At 43.5% G+C, this 23268-nt stretch overlaps 1 protein-coding gene across 1 annotated transcript in view; it reads right to left on the reverse strand.

Moving 5' to 3' along the window:
• Positions 1–23268, reverse strand: part of Myrip (myosin VIIA and Rab interacting protein) — a 320260-nt gene that overhangs the window by 73917 nt on the left and 223075 nt on the right. The window contains exons 4-7 of the mRNA XM_047532415.1: positions 10083–10219; positions 4738–4818; positions 481–578; positions 219–299 (exon numbers count right to left, since the gene is read on the reverse strand). Coding sequence (XP_047388371.1) covers positions 219–299; positions 481–578; positions 4738–4818; positions 10083–10219 — 397 coding nt within the window. The remainder of the gene's footprint in view (positions 1–218; positions 300–480; positions 579–4737; positions 4819–10082; positions 10220–23268) is intronic.

The following is a 23268-nucleotide window of genomic DNA, read 5'->3' on the forward strand; positions in this document are numbered from 1 at the left end:
AGGGAGAATATACGTCTCAGTCTTTGGCCTTGATCTTGACCTTGGGACTTGGATGGTATGTTAGTGAGTAGCAGTGGTCAGGACTGGTTAAGAGCCACTGCATGATCCTTGCTCTCAGTGCTACTGTCATGGCCCCATGCTTGCTCTTCAGCTCCCCAGGTCCCTGATGCCGCCTGCATGGGAGGCTGCAGCCATCTGGATTGCCAGGGTACACCTACCTTCTGCAGTATTGTGGTGGCCAGCTCTTCAGTTAGCTCCTCCTTGTGGTCCCGCAGGTAACTGGCCTCATTCTGCTTGTCCTGCAGGGGAAAGGAATTGAGGGACCAAGGGGTCACTGTCTGGGAGAGCCCTGATCACACGTGCGGAGGGGGTCAGACACTGCTCTAGTAAAGGCTGTTGTTACTGACCTCCCAACTTACCTGCACTACTGGCAACAAGGACCCTCACCCAACCTCCCACCAGGGAACAGGGAAGCCCTACCAGGCTGTCCCCATGGGCTTCGGCCTTGGAAATGGCTTCTTCAATGGCCTCTTCTGCTACTCGTAGGGCAACAGCCAAGGTGTCCATCATGCTGTGTCCTGGATATGGAGCAGAACAGGGAGCACTTTCTATAAGGGAGTGGCAAGTCACATGACAAATTCACATTCAGCTTCTGCTTTAAGCCTTTGTGGCACCAGAACAAGCTCCAAACTGCTTTCAGTGGCCCAGGAGTCCCTTGTCCTTCCTTCCTGCCTCACTTCTGACTCCCACTGTTCATTCAGATCTCACACCCCAGACACAACAGGTGTGTCCTGAGTCTTTGAGTACTACTAACTCTCTTCTGGTGCAGGGGATCGAACCCAGGGTCTTGTGCTTGCAAGGCAAGCACTCTACCAACTGAGCTATATCCCCGGTCCCTACCTCTCTTCTTAATTATGTTATTTTGCTCCTCTGTCCTCTGCACATACTGAATCATTGTGATGACAGGGACAGAAGTTATCATATGTCCTAAGGACACAGGGCTGTGCTAATGGTTCAATAATGCAAACACAAAACTCATGGGAGAATGTTTTTTAGACCCCAAAACAACATCACTAACAACAACCCTGGCCAACCAGATGCCAGGCCCCAGGCCACATGTGTAACCACACTTAATCCTTAAAAAAGTCAGTGAGTAGGTACTATGTAGAGACCATCATACAGATGGTAAATTTGAAGCACAGGGAGGTTAAATAACTTGCCTGAGACGAGACCATAACACAATAAAAGAGCTAAGATCTGAATTAAGTACTCTGTCTCAAAAGCTTGTGATTTTAACTACAAAAGCAAAGTGAATACAAGCTAAAATTACTTGTAAAAATAGTGCAATTGTATTTTTAGTGAACACACACGGTTTTTGTATATGGCAATGAAGGTGAAGAAGTATGTCTAAACCAAAGGACTTCCCCAGGTGACAAAATTCTTCTTGGAGCTAAGTGCTGGGAAGAGTTCTGCTTCCCTTGAGGTACCAGTACTGCCTGGTGTCTGTGGGAATTTCTATTGTCCTTCCATTAGTTTTCCTCGGAAGCCCAAGTTATATCAGGCACAGGAATGTGGGTCTGAGAGGGCTGGGTGCCTAAGTTTCTTTTCCCCAATTTCAACCTCTTATTTCCATTTATAATCTCCTAGTCATGTATTATTTAACACATGCAAATCTCCTGAAAGCTGCTGAAAACTCCTTGTGGAACAAGACAGGGGGTAAACACATTAATTCATTAATTAATCACTTGCTCAATTAAAAAAACATTCAAACTTCTTAGACTCCTACAGACACAAATATGGACAGAAACTGGCATTTGGCAAACATAATAAAGTCTCTAAAAATAACACAGTTAGTCTGGGTCAAAGTGATTTAGCCAGCTGGCGAGTATGGCCCGCCATGACAGCCGTGATGGAGTTGCTGGGCAGCCCGGTCCGGGGCTCTGCATCCTGTGGTGGTCCTGACTGAGAGAACACAGAGTTTTCTCAGTGTTTCAATAATCAGAACCAATAAAATCTAAGTTGTAATCACACTAAGTGCTTCCTGGAGATAGACCCTATATCTCCTGTCTTTCTTCATCATGATACCCAGGAAGAGGTCCACACTGTCACTGAACAAACTTTTCCTGAGTACCTATCTCCCCTGTTCTCCCCTATGCAAGGCTCTGGGGTGTCCCCAGTGATGCGCTGATGGACAATCTGAGTCCACATGCTCATGTGCTTTCTAAGCTATAGGGTGACCAGGCACCCAATTGATAGGGAGTTACCAAGTCCTATAGATCCCTGGAAAGCAAACAGCTGGAGCCATAATTGGAAAGGCTTTGGATGCCATATTTACGATGCTGGGATAAGAACGATGTGGAAAACTCGCTGAAAAGTGAAGGCTTAGGCTGGTGTTTCAGAGAGAAAAACTGGTGGGGGTGTGGAAGAAGGTTTGTTAAATGACAGGATGGTTGCTTTTATGAGTTACGTGGCTAGGTCACAGTATTGAGTTATTTAATCAAGCACTGATCTATGTGTTTCTCTGAAGGTATTTTGTAGATGTGATTAATATCTACAATCAATTGACTTTATGTAAAGTAGATTACCCTCAGCAATGTGGGTTAGCCTCATTCAATCAGCTGAAAGGTCCAAGAGCAAACCTAGATGTTTTCCAGAGAAGAAATTCTGTGTAAGGACTGCATCATATACTCTGGCCTGGGTTTTCAGCCTGCTGGCCCACCTTATAGATTTTAGGTTTGCCAGGCCCCAATGACTGCATGAGTCAACTCCCTGAAATGAATCTCTTTGTGTGTGTGTGTATGTACACATACCTATATGGATCCCATTGGTTCTGTTTCTCTGGAGAACCCTGTCTGACACAATGGTCACTGAAATTAGTATTAATACAGGAGAGTTTCTGGCAGGGAGGTGCTCAGGCCATGAGCCTCAGAATGGAAAGAAAAGGCTAAGATTAGAAAGAGAGGTGGTAGGCAATGGGGGGATGGGTGGAAGTGGGATAAGAAACTGAGGAAAAGATGACTCTTTGCTGGTGGATCTAAGGGGCTGAGGGGCTTGATTAGGATATGCTGAGGTTAAGAATCCTATAGGATCCTTGGGTCCTAACTAAGCATTAGATGAGAGTCTAGAACTGTGGCTGAAACTAAGGCTGGCCATTTCAGGCTCAGCAGCAAATAGAAGTGAGCTGAAACCATATGACAGAGTGTGGTAGCCCTTGGGGATGTTACTGGCAGTGTAAGGATGACCAAGAGTGGTCTTCATGAGAATTTTCAGGGAAGATTTCCTTCCTTCCTCCCTTCCTTCCTTCCTTCCTTCCTTCCTTCCTTCCTTCCTTCCTTCCTTCCTCCCTCCCTCCCTCCCTCCCTCCCTCTTCCTTCCTTTCTTCCTTTCTTTCTTTCTATCCACCCATCCATCCATCTATCCATCTCTTATGGGAACTGGCTCTCATGATTATGGTGATGGCCAAGTTCCATGATGTGCCCTGTGCAAGTTGAAGTCCCAGGAAAGCAGGTGGTGTGGTTCAGTCTAAGTCTGAAGGCCTAAGAAGTGTGGGAATCATTAGGCTAAGCCCTGAAGTCTGAAGGCTCAAGAACCGGGAGCTCTTATGTCTGAGGGCAGGAGGACATGAATGCCTCAGCTCCAGAAGAGTGAGTGAATTCGCCCTTCTTCCACCATCTTGTTCTATCTAGGACTGTTATATTCTGGATACGAGGTGTCCCCCCAAAACTCCTGTGTTAATGCAGGAGTACTTGGAGGGGAAATGACTGGATTGCGAGAGCAATAACATGATCAGTTCCTTCTGTTTTGAATGGGCTGACCGGGTGGTAACTGTAGACAGTGAGGAATGGTTGGAGGAGGTGGGTCGCTGGGGTTGTGCTCTGTCCTGGAAAGGTTCATCTTCCTGATACCCCTTCCTCCTTCCTTCTCTCTACTTTCTGATCATGCCTTGAGCTGAGCCACTTTATTCCATCCAGTCCTTCAGCCATGATGCTCTGCCTCACTTTGGGCCCAAAGCAATGGAACTGGAAGACATGGTCTAAACCTCTGAAACCAAAATAAAATTTTTCCTCTAAGTGGAGCTTAACTCCATCTACTGATTCAAAAGCTAATCTCTTAGGAAAACACCCTCACAGACACACCCAGGAATTATATCTTACAGGCTATCCGAGATCTCTTTTGTTGAGTGGACATATGAAATTAACCATATAGTACCCAAAGAAAGAACAGAGATGGTACAAAAGAGCTGTGGGCCCCCCACGGGAGGGGGATGATTCAGGAGGCACTGGTTATCAATATCCAGTACTTTAGAGAGGAGGTGACGTGATGAAGAGGGTTTTATTCTATGAGAAGTTTGTTTTGCTTTAACCATTGCTCAAGGGAACAATTACATTGGTACCAACGAGTAGAAAGTTATCAGTAAGTCATACTTTCTTTAAAGGATTTTTTTAATATGAGATGCACAAGTGAATGGATTATTACATTCCAACTCCAGAACACTAGTGGATTGTGAAATATCAAATGGTCTGGTGGTGAATGCAGCTCTCTAGGCCATGCTTGGGATATACTCACCTATTTTGATGATGGCTTCATCCAAATGGCAATAAGAAGACCCACAGAGACTAACACATAGCAATAAATGGTTGCACCAGGGGTGTGGATACAACTGGGAGACCCTGACAGTAGGACGGTGTTTCTATTCCTCCAACTTCCCAGGAGCTGTAATCTCTTAAGCAACCTTACCTTCTGACTGCCTATAAAACGTTGAGTCACTGCCTGAAATGCTGCCTTCATTCTCCAGGTTGGACTCAAAAAAGCCTCCTCCTGGAGGGGAGAGAGGAGAGAGAGAGAGAGAGAGAGGGAAAATGATTAGCCTTTGGCAATTGATGAGTACTGAGTCCATGAATTGGCAGCTAACCATGACACACTTTTGATTGTCAGCCTTGCAAATAAATTGAGGGAGTCACTGGGTCCCACAGTGATGCTCTAATCTTTGACCTATTTTTTTCTTCTTACACTGATTTCTGGTCAACCCCCCAACTTTCTTCTAATACCTTTTGCTATGGTCTGAATGTTTGAATGTTTGAATATTTATTCCCTCCAAAACTCATGTTAAACTTTAATCCCCAATGCAACGGTGTATGGAGGTGGGACCTAGTGAGAGATGATTAGGTCCCAAGGGCCCCACCCTCTTGGGTGAATTAATGCTGTTAGTAGGAGTGGGTTAGTCATTGCAAGTAGGCTTGTTATAAGAGAGCCATCCTCTTGCTCTCTTGACCTTTCACATGTGATCTCCTGCTCTTCTGCCTTCTGCCATGGATGACATGTTCTTGGACTTCCCAGCCTCCAGAACTGTGAGCCAAACAGACTCCTGTTGTTTATACGTTAACCAGCCTCAGGTATTCTGATAGAGCAACAGAAAACAGACTAAGATTCCTTTGAGGCAATATGGAGTCATAGGCAGAATCATAGAGTGAAGTCTGAGAGATGTAAGGTCAGCTTCTGGACATGAAAATTACCAGTTGTGTGACTTTGAGCAAATATCTTCTCTCCTCTGACATGTGACTTCCTTACCAGAAAAATAGGAGTATCAGTTATACTCTCTGATGTGTGATGAGACATTCCACACATTGTTAGTGGGAGGCCATGACACCCATCCAAACAGGGGCCTTTAGCTAAAGATTTAACAGTCGTCATTCTCTTCTGCAGAAAAGAATCCATATGACGTGAACCCACAACGATGCCAGGAAAGCCTGGCATTCGGTCTCCTAAGGCCTGCTGCCACTTCTCTCAAGTGAACACATAACCCTGGTCTTAGTTCCAGTCTGGGAAGACCTTTTTTAAGCCCTTTTTTAGGTTAAGGATTGCTAACCTGTGCTCCCATAATAACTCATCAGCTGAGACCTCTGGAGGAGAGGATAATGACTTTTCTTTTTTTAATCACTGTACCTCAGAGCCCAAGATAGCAACCAGACATCAGGTGACTCCAAAAATTAAAAAAAAATACACTGAATTGGATGCTGGTTGAAGACACGGACAAAACCCAAGAAAATGAATATGAACCTACATACCTTAGCACCAAAAGGGGCAAATGCCCTTAATAACAGTCTGTCACAGGGGCATCCATGGGGAAACACTGTGGGTATTTGCTGTGGATATTGGTAGTGTGTTTGCCAGGTGGCTGCTGTCCTTATAAAATCAACCGTTAGTGTGTAGCTGTCATCATAACTCAGCCTGACCATAGGTCTCTCTGTATATTTGTTTTTATGACCAGGCCTTCAAATGCCCAAAGTCCACTTATTCTAGCTCTGTGACCTGAGAAAGGAACTTTGTCTTCCTGGGTCTCAGTTTCCTTACTTAGAAAATGAAGTTTTAGGATAAACTATTTCTGCAGTTCCAAGTCCACCCATTTGAGTGAGAATGGTTCTCTTGGCATAACCTCCTCATTCAGCCCTCATTCATGCATCTTGCAAATAATCCACAGGTACCTACTAGGTGTCTGGGCTTAAGCTAGGGGCATTAGGGATACACTGGTGAGCTAAGGTGGAAACCCTCCCTGCCCCGACAAACGTGAGAATACAGTGTAGTCGAAGACTTGCATAAATAAGCAGTGAGTGGTAGATATGTTAAGTACTCTGATGGGGTGGTTAACAGTATAGTGAAAATGTTCAGCAGAAAAGATGGATCTAGTCTGTGAGAACCAGCCCATTGGGTATGGGGAGGTGGGAGTTTAGAAGGACAAAATGAGACCAGCCCTGCCCAGAGTGCCCCACTGCCCGGGGTGGAGAGAAGGTGAGTCATCTGCTGAGAGGATAAGGAGAGAGACCTGAAAACATTCACACGTAGTAGCGTTGGTGTCATTTAGGATGATGTGATTTTTTCCCAAGGGCAGAAAGCCATCAAATTGTTCCTCAAAGCACTGACACAGTAGCCACTGTTCCTCGTGAGCTGAAGGAACCTCTGGTATCACGTGGCTTGGTATTTTCTCAAAAGATCACATTTGTCAATCAAATCCCAGATGAAAGATGCAACAGATCTTTGCAAGAATCATGTCAAAAATAGATCAAGAGTGGTACTAAATAACGGTAGGTTTATTTTTCCATTTCATTAATCTAATACTAAATAAAAATATTTTAAATTTAAAAAATTTGTTCTAATTAGTTGCACATGACAGTAGAATGCATTTGTTGATTGTCTGACAATTAAGTATATTAATAATGGCTACTTTTACCTTTTCACATAGTGCTTCTTTTTAGATTAACTGCTAAAAATGTCATGCTGGGACTATCAGTAAGCACTCATTACTACTGGGTATCACTTATAAATGTTTTCACTTATTTATCTGAGTTCTCTACTAGAATATTGGTTCTGAGCTGGCAGGATCTTGCCCATCTTGTTATCCCAACACTTCAACCAGGAGGGTACATAGTAGGTGTTCAATAAGTGTTACTAAAGTAATGAATGTGAGCTACATTGCCAGTCCTAAAGGAATGGGTCTCCTTTTGGCTCCAACCTGGTCATCTGATATAGACTGCAAAAATAGGAGTAAAGCTGGCTGTGGAGGGTTGGCCGATGGCAGGATAAAGTGTGCATGTGATGGGCAGCCCATAAGATACTGTGGACTGCATGCATTTTTAATGGACGAAGAGCTTTCTGGCAAACTACACTGGCCCACGCAGTGGAGATGTGTCATAAGCAAAAAGAGTTTTACGCTGTGTGTCCTGGAGCATAGCTTGTGCCTTGTGCTCTGCGGGTTTTGCATATTATATTCTGACAATGAAAATTATGAAAATAAGTACTCTTCAATGGAAGCGAAGGTTGAACCATCTTATTCAGAACTCTGCTGAACTAATTATTGTGAAGTTCTAGCTGAGGTTCTATCTTGGCTGTACCTTAAAATAACACAGGGAACTTTACAAAATATATATATTGGGTCTCAGCTCCGGAAATTCAGAAGTGACTGGGGGTGGAAGATGATCCTGGGCACTAGAAGTTTCTTTTTAAAGCTGCCTAGGTAATTCTAATGCATAGTCAGGATTGAGGATAGCAACCCTAAAGAGGTGTTGGGTGACAGGTAAAGCCAGTGCTAATGACTCCCCATTCATCTCACATAACCAGGAAGCCTCTAAGGTACCGGAGGACTTCTCTAAACTCGAGTCCCTAACTTTCCTACATGGCTCATAGAATACATTGCCATGTTTAATGATCATGGTTTCACGGGTTTGAGTGTCACTTCACAAATTGTCTACTGTCTGCTTGTCCCCAATTTTATCAAAAGGAAATCTTAGTTTGAATGGAGATACCCATCATTTTCCCCCCGAGTACTGGGATGGAACCCAGGGTCTTGTGCATGCTGGGAATGTGCTCTGCCACTGAGCTCCATCCCCAGTCCTACCCCTCATTTTTAAGCAACTGATTCTAACATTTCCATGAAGTGTCTCTGCATGCATAAAGTGCTAAGATCGGATGAGTACAATATTGAGAACACAGATGAGCCAGGCACATTGGGCCATGCTTTGGGAACACAGACATAAAGAAGCTTCCACCTGAGTACCATGGTCTGCAGGAGATGCATCTGTACAAACCATCACCTGAACGTACTGTGGTGGGCACTGATTGAGGTGCAGATGAAAGGAGATGAATCACAGTGGGCCCACCACCTAATCTCCTTCAATCATGGAGATACTTATTCCCAGCAAATGATTCTCCTTTCAAAATGCCACTTGTATTTTGAAATCCCTGCATTAGCCCACATGGGATTCATGTCTGCCTTCTGCGCCTGTGGGAACTTAGAGAGAAAGGGAAAACAATTGGAATTGTGTTCTGTTTTTCTGGGCCCCCTCATGCATATTTGCTTTTCCTCTTAATTAACATGAAGTCATAGAAAACACTTAAGAGATTGAAATCTGGTGTCATAAATGGGTACATAAAGCAGACCCGAGGATGCACAAGAGAGGAAAGAAAGGATGGGATATAAATGAGTGTGAATCTATTCTGTTCTGGAAACTTCTTCAGATATCTGTTTGACAAACAGTTGTTAACAGCATTACTTTAAAATTTTATTTCTTTTTTGCCTAGTGAAAAAAGTTTAGAAAAATAAGTAAAGAGAAGATAAAAATAACACATGGAAACCCTCGGCTCCTCTCAGCTCCAGGCTTCCTGAGGAGTTTGAAAGACAGAGATTCTAACAGCGACCACAAAAGGCCCTAATGATTCTCTGAGTTTAATACTTTCATCCCATTTCCCCCATTATCTAAGTGGCTGGCCTATTTTTAGATAAGACACAACTGAAGACTTTATTGAGACTACAACAATGTAAAATAATGATGGCAAAAAAGCTACAAATGAGATGGATGAGATTTTTTTTTTTCTTTCCCGTTTCTCATGGATAAAAAGCATTTACCTGTGTCAGCAGAGTGATGAAAAAAAATCTGCCTTTAGATATAAAAAACAGCCTTTTTAAGAAGATATGCTGTTTATATTCTGACAATGGTTTCTTTCTATGCGTTGGTCTAATAGGTCTAAAAAACATAATTTTTCATTCTAATTAACTTGGTGTCATGATTGTATAAAATAGCACAGGTAAAAATTCATCCTTCAGCTTTCCTAGGAGAATGCTGATACTTTAAGTAATTTTCCCATTACATCAGATTCCGTGGGCCTGGTAAGAATAGACTTTTGGGGTAGGAAGAAAGGAGAGATAGGGGCATAGCCTCCGAGTGTAGACCTCATTTCTCAAAACCAAATAAAAATGACTTTCAACTGTTTTAGTCATCAGGGAATGATGAGCAAGAATCTTTCAACTCCAGGGATCCAGAATTAAAATATCCATAGTTTGCAGAAATATTTTGGTCTTGCCGGTTCCTAACATGTCAGCTCTAGCCCAGTTGGGATGCTGGAACCTAGAGTCAGAATTTAACACTCTCTGGTATCTTACTTTTTCTTTCTGTTCCTCACTAGCACTTGCTATTTAAGCAAATTTCTCTGTCTCAGGTGAGTGTGCCCCAGTGTCCAGGAACTCCAAGCCAGGCCTTCTTCCAATCTATCAGCCCCACTAAACACTCCCAAGCAGCAGGCACCCAGGGTACCTAGGATGTCCAAGCCAGCGCCGCTCTCCAGCCGGTGTTTCCTGTACAGGTTTTTGAGGACCTTGGCACTGCCAAAGCGCTTGAAGCGGCTCTTCACATTATTGTAGAACCATTCCAGAGACTGAGTCCTCAGAAGTCTGGGGAAACACAGAATTAGACACCAGGAAATTAAAATTACTAAATGGTGAATGGCAAAATTGCTACAATGCTGTGCAGTCCTTTTCATTAGGAAGCAGAGTTCATGTTTAGCATTTTGAATTTCTCAGCCCCTTGTATCTAGGTTGGCCTTATCACTTGCTCTGACCATCGAGAGTGGCAAAAGTGATGTTGAATTATGCTTTTGCTGCTCCTGGGAATCCTGTAACCCATTGCTATGTGAATAAGCCCAAGCTGGCCTGCTGAGAGATATGATGACAGACACTTGGTTCAATCATTCCTCTTGTCCCAGCCAATAGCCAGACAATCTCCAGACAGGTGAATGAGGCCATTAATTGACAGTTGACTAGAGATGTCTGAGATGAGTGACCCTAGGTGAGCCCATCCATTCAAGTCTATCCCAAGAACAAGCCAATAAATGCTTGCTGTTCTACTAAATTTTGGGTTGGTTCATTAAGCAGAAAAGCTAACTGACACATCTATTTGATGGCAACTTTATATTTGACCCATTCATTGCATTAAAATTTTTAATCCAGCCTGGGAAAATAAAATGCATAAGTGAAATAGCAAAATTCTCCAGCCTCTTCCTCAATCAACCCAAAGCACTGAGAGAAAACTATTTCTTGGTTAGCACTGCAACAACTAGTATAAAACATTTAGGCAAGATTCTTCTCTTTTATGCAGATAAGAGCATACTTCTAAAGTCCTTCCATTTTCAGAAAAGCTTTGGTTGCTATTTTTCTTATTATGAATGTAATAACAAACCCTCATTTTAGGAAATTCAGAAAAGCAAAACGAAATATAGGGGCTTTTAGTTCGACAGAGGAACAGGCACACATTGAGCTGCTCTCTCTTCCTTCCCAGACCCCAGAGAAATTTGAGAAGATGCCGGAGGGGAAAGAAACCTATAAATAAATGAAGTATGGGGGGGGGGCAGAATCAGATTTTGACAAATTCCTGGAAATTCAGAGTGAATGATAGCATAAAAGTAATAGAGAAGGCCATCCTTCAACATAGAAACAAGAACTAGAACTCTTTGACTGGAAGGTCCAGTTTTGAGTGGGGTGACTCAGACAGCAGGATAATACAGCATTCAGAAAGGGATGCTTAGTGGTTATATAGACAACAGTGAGGTCTCTTGGCCTCTCCATTTTTCCCAAACAAATGGGCATTTGGTCCAAAGATGATTTGTCTTAGGCCATAAATAAAAAGCAATTTTCAATGGAAAGTACACATTCTACTGGAGAAGGGTTAGGACTTCAATGTGGAGGTTAACATCACACAGGTTCCTCATCAATGACAAGGGCTAATGGCCTCATAAGGTTGTTTTGACAACTCAAAAACATAATAGAAGCATTAAGGTACCTGGCATAAAAACAGGGCTCAAAAATTTCTTATAATGACTCTATAAAGATGAGTCCCTGGGCTGGGGAGATAGCTCAGCTGGTAGAGTGCTTGCCTCACGAGCACAAGGCCCTGAGTTCGATCCCCAGTACCGCAAAAAAAAGAGATTAGTTCCTTGCACCAGGGATCCAGCACTTGAGTAGGGATTAAAAAAAATGGAAGCTCTTAGCTGGTCTTGGTGGTGCAACCTGTAATCCCAGTACTTGGGAGGCTGAGGAAAGAAGATCATGGATTCAAGGCCAGAACTAGTGACTTAGTGAGACCCCCATCTTAAAATAAAAATAAAAAGGGTGGGGGATATAGCTCAGATGTAGCACTTGGTTAGCACGTGCAAGCCCCCATCATCAGTACACACACACACACAACGGGAACTCTCAACCACGCACACGTGCTACTTTTAGGCACTCAGTGTGAACAGAGACTGGCTCCAGTTTATTTTTCTATAGCATTTCAATTTGCCACAAAAAACATCTGCCATTTTGATCAAAAACTCAAAAGTTATTTCCAGAACTTAAAAAAATATAGCAGAAAAGAAAGAAAACCCAGTCCCTTAAAATCATAACCTCCTTAAAAGCACCAAGAAAATGCAGGAAACAAAGTTTCAGACTGCCTCTCTCCTCATGCTGCCCTCTGAGCAGAGGGCCACAGCAAGGACATGCTGGCACCCTCTGCACCTGTGGGGGTCTACACTGGTATTGGGGGACAGTTGTTGCTCCATTTCTCTCCCACCCCAATTCTTCTGACAGAAGCACATTTCTTTTCCCTGTGGGATCTGCCTCCGATTCTCCCCAACATGGTTTCTGTGGTTCTGGAAGGGTCTTCTTGCTCTCTCTGACCTGCCAACCAGGGTCAAGGTTTTTTCCTTTTTGATGCACTAGCCCCAAGCAGAAGGGAAGATTAGAGCCACTCAGGTCACCTTTGCTATCCCTTTGAACTAGTCATGGTTTTCTGAATAAAAGTGAGGACACCTGAATTTGGGATACCCAGCACATCCCCAGGTGGCAATACCTGGTGAGCAGATCTGAGGGTGGAAAGGGACAGGGTGCAGCTATGAGCCAACACATCCCGCCCCCCTCCCCTTTTTGTCATTTGAACCTTTTTGAGTTCGGTTTCTATTATTTGAAACCAAGAGCCCTAATACTGAGTTCTAAGTTCCAAGTAGCCCTGAAAGACGATGATTATTGGACCATCAGACAAGTTCTCCATTCTATTACCTTTCACACCAAACACTCCATGGCATTCAGAGGCATTCAGTGAATGCTCCAGATTGCTCAAGACTCAGAGTGGAACCAGGGTACCACCCTGGGGCTGCAGGGACCTGAAGGACAACATGGAACCCTCTTCCTCAGACCTGTTCTTGAACAGCCAAACTGCTGCTTCTCGGCTTCAGTAGGCAACAGGACAGGTGGCTTAGGAAGGGTGGGAGGTGAGACAAGTTCAGTGACAACTTTCCAACCTGGAACTGTTCAGAGGGATCTTGCTTGATTTCTCTGGGCTTATTTTTTAAAAATTCCAAGTGACCCCTGAGGATAATCATGCAAACTCTATGTATTTTCACAAACTGAAGCATGATTATTTCTTTAAAGACTAAACATTTAAAATTTTTTAAAAATATTTTAAACATTAAAAAAAATGTGTGCAGTGGTGCACACCTGTAATCCTGGTGACTCTGGAGGCTGAGACAGGAGGATTGCAAGTTTGAGGCCAGTGTTTTAGTCAGCTTTTTCACTGCTGTGACTAAATGATCTGACCAGCACAATTATAGAGGAGGAAAAGTTTATTTAGGGCTCATGGTTTCAAAGGTCTTAGTCCATAGGAGGCAGGTTCCATTCCATGGGGATTGAGGTGAGGTTGAACATCATGATGGAGGAGTGTGGCAGAGGGAAGCAGCTTACATGGTGCTTAGGAAGCAGAGAGAGAGACTCCACTCTCCAGATACAAAATATATCCCCACTAGCCACACCCCCAAAGAAACACTCCCTCCAGTCACACCCTACCTGCCTCCATTTACCACTTAGTTAATCCCATCAGGGATTAAGTCACTGATTAGGTTAAGAATCTTAAAACCCAATCATTTCTCCTCTGAACCTTCTTGCATTGTCTCACACATGAGTTTTGGGAGGACACCTGGCATCCAAGCCATAATAGCCAACCTTGGCAATTCAGTGAAAACTTGACTCAAGATAAGAAATAAAAAAATAGAAAAGGCTGGGGGTGTATCTCAGTGATAGAGTACCCCTGGGTTAAAAAAGAAAAATCAACAGCAAAGCTTCAAAATTTATCCATCATTACATAGACAGAATTGATTATTTTTAGACTTTGGACCTGAAGTTTCCTCATCTGCAAAATGGGATATTATAGGGCTGGAGGAAAAAAATAAACAACCAAGCTGAGAGTGCCCAGAGAAAGGTCAGACCTTTAGTAGCCACTTGGGACGCCAGTTGAACCTGAGTGTGAGTGAGCAAATTTTTCCAGCATGGTCTCTGGATACCTGTCCTGCACTAAATAAATACCTCAAATGGGGTACATATCCCCACAGGAGAAATAGCATAATCTCTTGGCTGGAGATTTTTTTCTTGAACTTACATGTTCCTGGAAATTCTGATAAGACCTCCTTGCGGTCACCCTCTGCCTCCACCTTATTTCATTCCTACGGAGATTAAGCGTAATGAAGGATATACTTCTGATGAGGTAGAAAATGAGGTCAAAAATAACAGACCAACAAATGATGAAAATAAACATCGGACACAGATGTGTGGCCAGACCTGTCCTCTGAGAGCTCAAATAATTGTCAGGGCAACAAGAAACCGTCCCAGAAGCCACACCCCACAGAGGCTGGGATATGCTCATCTTACTATGGAAGCTACCCCTGAAGGAAGGAGAAAGAGTGACAGGTTCCAGGGAAGTCTGGAGAGTCCGGGAATTACGCTGGGAAAGCACAGCACCATGGATAAAGGTGAGCTTCTGGCCCAGAGAGGAAAGAGTTCAAATTTCGGCTCTCTTGTTTTCCCAGGGTGTCAATTCAGGCAAGTTACTCTGGTTCTTGCTGCCTCGGTCCCCAGCAAAATGGAATTAACAACCTATAAGATTTCCCTCTCATAGTTGTGGAGGGAAAGTGACAGAATGTGGAGCATGTAGCAGAGTCTGCACAAAACCACGGATCAATGTGAAATCTGTTATCGGTAGTATCGTTCCTGAAGAGCACAGGTTCCAATCCCAGATCTGCCACCTGTTAGCCATGACTTTGGGAAAGTCACTTAACCCCTGTGCCTCTGTTTCCTCACCTGCAAAACAAGGGATAATAAGGGCACAATGGGGTTTTGTGAGCCATGAACGGCAGAGTCCATGGAAAGTGCTCATTCTGAACACAGTGAAAGCAACTACTACGTCCACCAACCTCAAAAGTGCTTTAAAGTAACTGTGGCATATATATACAATGGAATATTACTCCGCCATAAAGAATGATAAAATTATGGCATTTGCAGGTAAATGGATGACATTGGAGAATATCATGCTAAGTGAGATAAGCCAATCTCAAAAAACCAAAGGACAAATGATCTCGCTGATAAGTGGATGAGGACATATAATGGGGGGTGGGAAGGGTTAGCATTAGGGTTAGGGTTAGGTTTAGGGTTAGGGATAAGGAGGATGGTAAGAATGGAGGAAGGAAGAGAGGGGTGGGAGGGGTGGGGGGGAAGGGAAAAAAATAACAGAATGAATCAAACAACATTACCCTGTGTAAATTTATGATTACACAAATGGTATGCCTTGACTCCATGTACAAATAGAGAAACATCATGTATCCCATTTGTTTACAATAAGAAAAAAAAGTGCTTTAGAGGAAGTTTATGCAGATGGGGGTGGTCAGGTGTTCTACTGTGGCTAAGGAAGTGGTCAACCAGAGAGCTGGGATTTGGGCGGGCAGGTGAGGAGCCCTGTTCCTGAATGAATAGTAGGAGGTCGGCCTGCATGCCTCCTTATCTCCCTTTCACAGACCCGGCGGCCTGCTACCTCCTGTCCCCGAGTAGTTCATTACTTTCATTAGGGGGATTTGCACTTCATGAAGTTTTCACACCAGGACCTGTCCTGACAGTCCAGCAATGCCATCCTGGGGGCCTCCCCAGAGAAGCACTGGCATGTGTCCCTAAGGATGTTCACTGAGGCATTGTTTATAATGGAAAAGATGCAAACAACCACGGTTCATTCATTCTCTGTTCACCCATTCATCAAATACATACTGAGCACCCCACCATAAGCCAGATGCTGGTGTGATTATGGTACAGTGGACAAGGCTCCCAGTCTCAGGATGTTTACTTACTAGTGCAAGAGGCAGGAGGTTAGTGAAAATAACTAGATACATTCTGCATCAGGTGTAGTGATTGCTATGAGAAGGAACAGCAGGATGGGGGCAGAGAGGGTGACCAGATGGGGAAGGAGTACTGTTCTGGGCAGGGTGGTCAGGGAAGAGCTCTCTGGTAAGGGGTTTTTTTTGAAAAGAGATAAGATGGGGTGAGTCAAGTGGAATTAGGGGCAAGTACCTTCTAGGTGTAGGAGTGGGAAGTGCCAAGTCTTTGGGGTCTGAACTGTTATGGGGCGCAACTTAAGAACAGACCGATCACCACTGAGAAGTCCAAATTTGAGAGTCTTTATTAAGCTGGCCGGCTGACTGTCCCACACAATGCCCCCAAAAATGGCTATTGGGAGAACAGCCCCGACCACAGGGTTGTAGGGGTTCTTATACCAAAAATCACATCAATCATAAGTGTCTGTTGCTATGGTTTAAAATTACAAACTAACCTCATGAGATCATCAATAGAGGGGGAAGTGGGTCAAACTGACCCTTACCTAGGTACAAACTAAAGAATGGTTACTAACATCCACACAATCAGTGTTCACATGGTACATTGTTTAGGAGCAACAGGAATCAAAAGAGAGCAATTCTTTACTACATAGGAGTTGCCATTGTATATTATTAAACATGTCACACCAAGTAACAGATGATGGGCACAGAGGCGGGGTGTTCCCATGGGAGAAGCTTATTTCTTACATGACATGGAGTCTCAGAGCAAAATGGAGTCTGTTTAGTCATTTCCCTTAGAGTCTGGCCTATAACATTCTCATGGAGCCAGTTCTGTCCGCCCATCACAGAACATGCTCCGCAAGGGTGGTCAGGGAAGCACTCTCTGGTAAGGGGTTTTTTTGAAAAGAGATAAGACGGGGTGAGTCAAGTGGAATTGGGGGCAAGCACCTTCTAGGTGCAAGAGTGGGAAGTGCCAAGTCTCTGGGGTCTGAACATGCTCTGCAGTTCTGAGTGACAAGGAGGTCACTGTGGCTGGACTGATGTGGAGGGGGGGCACAGAGTCCCTCAATCAGACAATGGTGGAATGAACTGGGATTATTCACTTAACAAGAGATCACACAGCAGTGCTAAGTGAATGAGCCCAATCTGTCTTTTTCAATATATCTAACCTTAAAAGAAACCCTTCAGAACACCAAGAACAGCACTAGGCCATTAGTGAAAATTAAAAATATCACACAGAGCAATTTTATACATGTTTTAGTCAGACATAGGTTGTAAAACCAAATAACATGCCTAGGAGCAAAACATCCAATTTCAGGAAGGACAGGAAATGGAGTTGAAGAGGAGCTCACAGTGGAACTCTAATGACCCCAATAATGTTTCATGTCCTGGAAATCTGTTCTGGTGGTCTATGGTTTGGAACTTCAATGTCCCTCAAGGGCTCCTATGTGGAAGGCTTGGGCTCCAGTACAGCAGAGTTCAGAAGTGGGGCTTTGAGGGCTGGTTAGATAACGGGGTCTCTGACTGCATGAGTGGATTCATGCATTTATGGACTCATGGTTTAATGGGTTTGGGGGCAAGGGCTTTGTTACAAAAGCAAGCTCTCTGCTTCCTTACCACCATGATGTGAGCAGCTTTGCTGTGCCACTCAGTCTCACCATGGTTTTCTGCCTCCCTGCAGGCCTGGAGCAACAGGGCCAAGCAACCATGGTCTGAAACCTCTGAAACTGTGAGTCAAAACGAATCTTTCCTCTTTATAAACTGAAGATCTCAGGTATTGCGTCACAGTGATACAAAGCTGACTAACACAGGTGGGTTCATGAGAGTCATCAGATCTGGGTGATTGGTTCCTGGGTGTCTTTGTAGTATGTCAGGAACTCTGAGAATGTCGGAAACATTCTAGAACACAAACAAAAACCAACGAAATTTCAAAAGTCATACCCTATCTATTTTTCTGTCTTGTCTTAAAGCCTCCAACTTCCCAACTCTTCTCCAAGCATAAATCCTTCCTGGAACATTTCACAGTGCTATTTTAATTATTTAGGGATCTGTCTGTGCTGCCAAGTTAAGCATCTATCAAGAGAAGGGCTTGTAGTTGGCTCAGAGCAGTCTTCAGATACACTTCAAGGTTTGTACTATCACACTATGCCTCCTAAGATGATCTCTGCAAAGGCAACAAGATTTTATGTATATTTTTTGTAAACATAAAACATAACCACCTTTTCAGCTCTTATCTTCTTTGTCTTCCCAGGAGGGCTCTTAATCTGCAAGTAGATGGATTCTTATTTTCATGGTTGACTCAACAGACACGAATTTCCTTAAAATTGCCTCCGTCCTGCCCTGCTGTTTTTCTTACAGACTCTCTTCTTCCTTCAATTCCATTACTCCAGGCACCACACAGTGAAGCCTTCTGCCTTCTTCCCAGCAATGGATACTGTGGGGGGCTCCACAGTGATCTCTGACCACATATCCGTGCATCACATTTTTTGTTAAGTTCCAGTAGGAACCAATGGTCCGTTGGCTAACATGAAGATCTCCAGGGCAGTGAGCTAGCTTTGACAAAGGCAAATCCTAGAAGACTCTGGGGAAGGAGGGCTGTGTTGGAACTGGGGACATGCCCCCCTTTTTGCATTGCCCTGGTGCACTGAGGGTTTAGGCAAAGATTCTGCACCATCCTTGGGGAGAGAGCCTGTTGGTGGGGCAACCCTTTGGACAGCAGTATCCACTCTAAAAGTGAAGGACTGGGCAGCCCCTTCATTCACCTATGGTAGGGCTTCCTGAAGGGCCTCCCTGTGTCAGATTCACCGAGAGGTCAAATCCCTGGGGGGGACCCAAGGCCCCCTGCTTGGTCCAGCTCAAGACCTGACCCAGGAAAATATATAAATATGACCTTATACTTCCTACCGCCACAGCTTCTGGGCTCCGCCACCGTAACGGTCCAACCCCTGAGGTACTGAAATGCAACACCACCACATTTTAGGAGTCACAGTTTCAGGTGAGCCGGGAGAAGGGCTGGGAAATGAAGCCTCAGTCAGAGCAGCAAGTCCGGCTGCACAGCTCCGAGGCTCATCTGCTGGCTGTGCATCGAGGGGAGGCGAGAACATTGGCCTGAGAACTCGGATGGCAACGGGGACAGGCGTGGAGTAAAGTTCTCTTCTGCAGCTAAATTCTAACCAAGTTTTCAAAAATCAGACTCCATCTCGGCAGCTGTAAATCCTCTAAGGCCATCTCCCCGCCCCTCAGCTGTATCTCATCATCTGGTGTCACCAAGTCTTCCTTAATTCCCAACTCAGGTAAAGCATTTGGAGGAAAACTGATGATGGTGTCAACAATAAATAAATTGATTTCTTAATGCAAGCCCCTTTTGGAATCATTTCATGATTGCTTGTTGACTGAGCTCTTAACAGGGTCTTTTTTTTGCCAGAAGAGAGCCTATTTCTGTGTCTCTGTATCTGGAACCCAGAAGGACCTTCTCAGGGTCATTAGGAGACCAAGAGAAGTTCATATATATATATATATATATATATATATATATATATATATTTTTTTTTTTTTTTTTTTTTTTTTAACAAATCAGGGATATTTTTCGACGAAGAGTGTTTTGAAAAGAAAAGATAAGGAGGAGAGGGCAACTTGCCTATCATGTATGAAGATATATTATAAACATACAGTAGTTAAACCAGCGTGAGGAATGAAAACACAAGTATACATAGGAAAAACAAACCTGGAAGGAAATGTACCAAAATATAATAGCGACATCCCTGAACAGTGGGATTACAGGTAGCCTCAATTTTTCAAAAACATGTACTATTTTATAAACATAGGAGAATGGTACCGCAACTTTGATGAAATTCTCCATGTAAAAGGAAGAACACTGTAAACCCACAGTGTGTCGGGAAGACCTGCGGCCTCAGGGAGAATAGGCCTGGGGCCTGCCCTCCTCGTGGGTTGCGTGTGATGAGCAGAGAGTCACTCACCCTGATGGAACATGTTTTTAAACTCATTTTAAAAAAAAGGCGTTTACAGAAAGATAAATACCATATGTTCTCACTCATGTGTGGAAACCAGTAAGTCAACCTGTAGAGGAATGGAGAGCAGTTACTAGAGACTAGGAAGGGTGGGGAAATCAATCCCACAAGAGACACCCAAGGCAGAGTGGAGGGGTCACACTTCTGGTTCCTCTTTAGCACCGTAGGTAATGACTAGGCAAAGCAACCTAGGACATATTTCAAAATGACTAGAAAAGAAGAAGTAAGAAATTCCCAACATGTAAAAACAATCAGTGATTGAAGAGATAGAAAGGGCTGTTACTCTGATTTGATGACTACACATTGGATACATGCACTGAATTACCATGATGTACCTCATACAGATGTACCGATTAAAAAAATTAAAAACACAAAACAAAAAACATGGCCTTTCTAAAATCTACCTCACAGGCAGTGAAATTCAAGACAATGTCACCAAGCTCCTATTATGATGCTGGTACATAGTAGGAATGTGTGGGGGCAGGGAGACAGGCCATCGAAAATAGAATAAGACAATGAATCAACAAAATATCCAGACAAATGTAGATAAGAGTTGGTAAAGAATGTAAAAATGAGAATTAGAGTACTACCAAGCATTGCCCATCTGGATTTCAGATTCAGTCTCTTGAATCTATAACTTGGTCACTATACCCTGGCAGTAGAAAACATTGACCCAAACTCTTTGTATCTGTATTTTTTTAGTTGGGGGTGAGTGGGTAGTGTTGGAATTCTTCAAAATGGCAATTCTTCACAGGTCATAAGGACCACCCATCTTTGTGGAATTTAGCTCAACTCGGGCACATTTTGGTGTCGCCGCCTGCGGCAATTTGTTACCGCCTGCAGCAACAATTGCGCGGGTATTTATCGGAGGTGGACTGGAAACTGAGCTACTTCCATTATCTTTCTCTTTAGTGAGCTGCTTTCTTGCTTGTTCACCTGTTCCCCAGCCTATAGAGGAAGAAAGGCTTTGAAAGGAGAGAGAGAGAGAGAGAGAGGCTTTGCATAAGAAAGAGAGACTTTGCTTGAGAGAGAGAGACTACACTTTCAGAGATCTATATCTTCTTAAAGCCCTGCATCCTGCAAACTAAAGGTGTGTGCTATCAGAGGTGCTTCTTTTGTGATCTGCCATCTGCCTTCTGCGATCTATCAGAGGTGCTGCTTCTCCGTGCTTATCCCTCCTGCTAGCTGCTTATCCGGTTATCCCTGGTGCGTCCTATAGGTGTGTCTTATATACCTAAGGCAGCCAATCAGCTTAGGATTAGCACAATTGAAGCACGCCCCTCGGTACCAATCAAGAAAGAATGAGGAATATCTGTCGACCACTAGCGCAGAGGAGACATTAACTAATCAGGCAAAAGTAGATCACGCTGTGTTAACACTAATTATGCGCCACCTCTTGGCTCAACGCCAGCCAACATCTTAGGGTTACCCAAACATGTCTTCTGCATTTTGGGATCATTTTGCTGTGCTGAATTCAGGGCAAAGTATGGGGGTTGAAAGGTGTCTGAGACCAACTGCTGCCTCAAGCATCTCCCAATCTAACAGGGAATGATACCTCCTGCCTGGCTGAATGAGGTGTGACAGTTGCAAGACTCACTGGGATAGGGAATCCAGGAACACAGGATCAGGTGTGGAGGTAAGACGTGAAGTTTAGTTAGGAATTTGGGATGCCCAGAACATCCTTAGGTGGTAATGCCTGGTGGGCATTTGGATATAAAGATATGGATGTACCTTCTTAGAAGGAAAGAAACTTGGCCTAGAAATACAGAGACGGGAGTCTTTGTTGTGCAGACAGTATTAAACCCAATAATGGGTGTACGTACTGGAAGTATGAATCATGTTATTCCTATTTTACCGAGGACAGTGGGAACACGTAATTCACTGACTCAATCAGAAGCAAATCTGGGAACAGACTGTAGACCTCATTTTTGGGTCAGGGCCTTGATGTCTGGTCAGGTTGTTTTCCTTCCAAAAATCCAAGAAGAGTCTTATCTCAAATCAGGGATTTTTTTTTTTCAAAGCTTAAGCAAATAGAAAGCCTCATGAATCAAAGAATCAAAAAGACATCTAAAATCACTGTATTGTTTTCTTGAAAAACCCTACTTAAACTTCATACTACAAAAACGAATCACTTGAATGCACTTATTGTGTAAGTAGTTTTCTAATTTCTTTTTCTATGACATGACTAAATTTGTAAACATGATGTATTCTCATTAGAAGACAGAATGGAATCACATAACTCAGTTTAAGGACAGCACTGAAATTATAATCACATTAAAGCTTTGCCTAGGACCGCCAGACTGATTTTGGCTCATTAGACTAAAACAATACAGTAGTGAGAAGGAACTGCCCACATAAAGCTCTGCTCAGACACTGGCTGCCAGTGATCAGGGGAGTATCTAAGTCCTGGACTCCAGCATGGTAGGGCACCGTGCAGAGCTAGATCCCACTACAACCAGTGTGGTCCTTGGCCAGCAGGGGGCGCCACCCGGAAGCTTGATTAAACACACACACACACACACACACACACACACAGACCTGTTAGATTCTGCATTTTAGTTAAGATTCTCACAACTGTCAGAGCTTGTTAAGCACTGGCTGATGGCCCAGAAATGTTACCTGAATGATTTCTTAGGTGCATGATTTTTTCCTTTTAGATTGTGTGTGTGTGTCTGTGTGTGTGAGAGACAGACAGAAACAGCTGTCTCGCCTCATCTTTCTCATTTTTTCTACGGTAAAAGAACTAGACTGGCTAATACATAGATTTGAAGAGGAACAAAATTATTAAAATGGTACTCCCAAATTCAGGTGCAGTAGTTATAAGAAAATAAAATGTAGAACTACTGATGATGTGAGTTCAAATCATTATACACAGCATTCACCAAACTCTCTGCAACTAACTCAATTGATAATGATGAAGTTAACCGAACGTTATCTTGTAGGTAGAAGTTAAGAACAGCAGCAACCTAAACCCACGAGCAACTCAAGAAGGCCTTGATGCCACAGAGATAATGAAGTAGAAATAAGTCTGAAGTCTGCAGACTTGTGACATATTTGCCTATAAGGCAAGAAAGGAACAATTTTGGGGGATCAGTTTGCAGCCTAAAACCCCAGAACACAGGGGAGATGTTAGACCGCATTTTACCATTTAGTACCTATGTGACCACAGGTGAGTTACTAGCCTCTCAATTTCTTTACCTTCAAAATGGAGGTACTAACGTTTATCTGGTCAAGTTTTTTTTTTTTTTTAATTTGTTCTTTTTAGGTTTTTACATGACTGCAGAGTGTATTTTGACAT

Source organism: Sciurus carolinensis, chromosome 17 (genome assembly GCF_902686445.1).
Source record: "Sciurus carolinensis chromosome 17, mSciCar1.2, whole genome shotgun sequence".
Taxonomy (NCBI): Eukaryota; Metazoa; Chordata; class Mammalia; order Rodentia; family Sciuridae; genus Sciurus; species Sciurus carolinensis.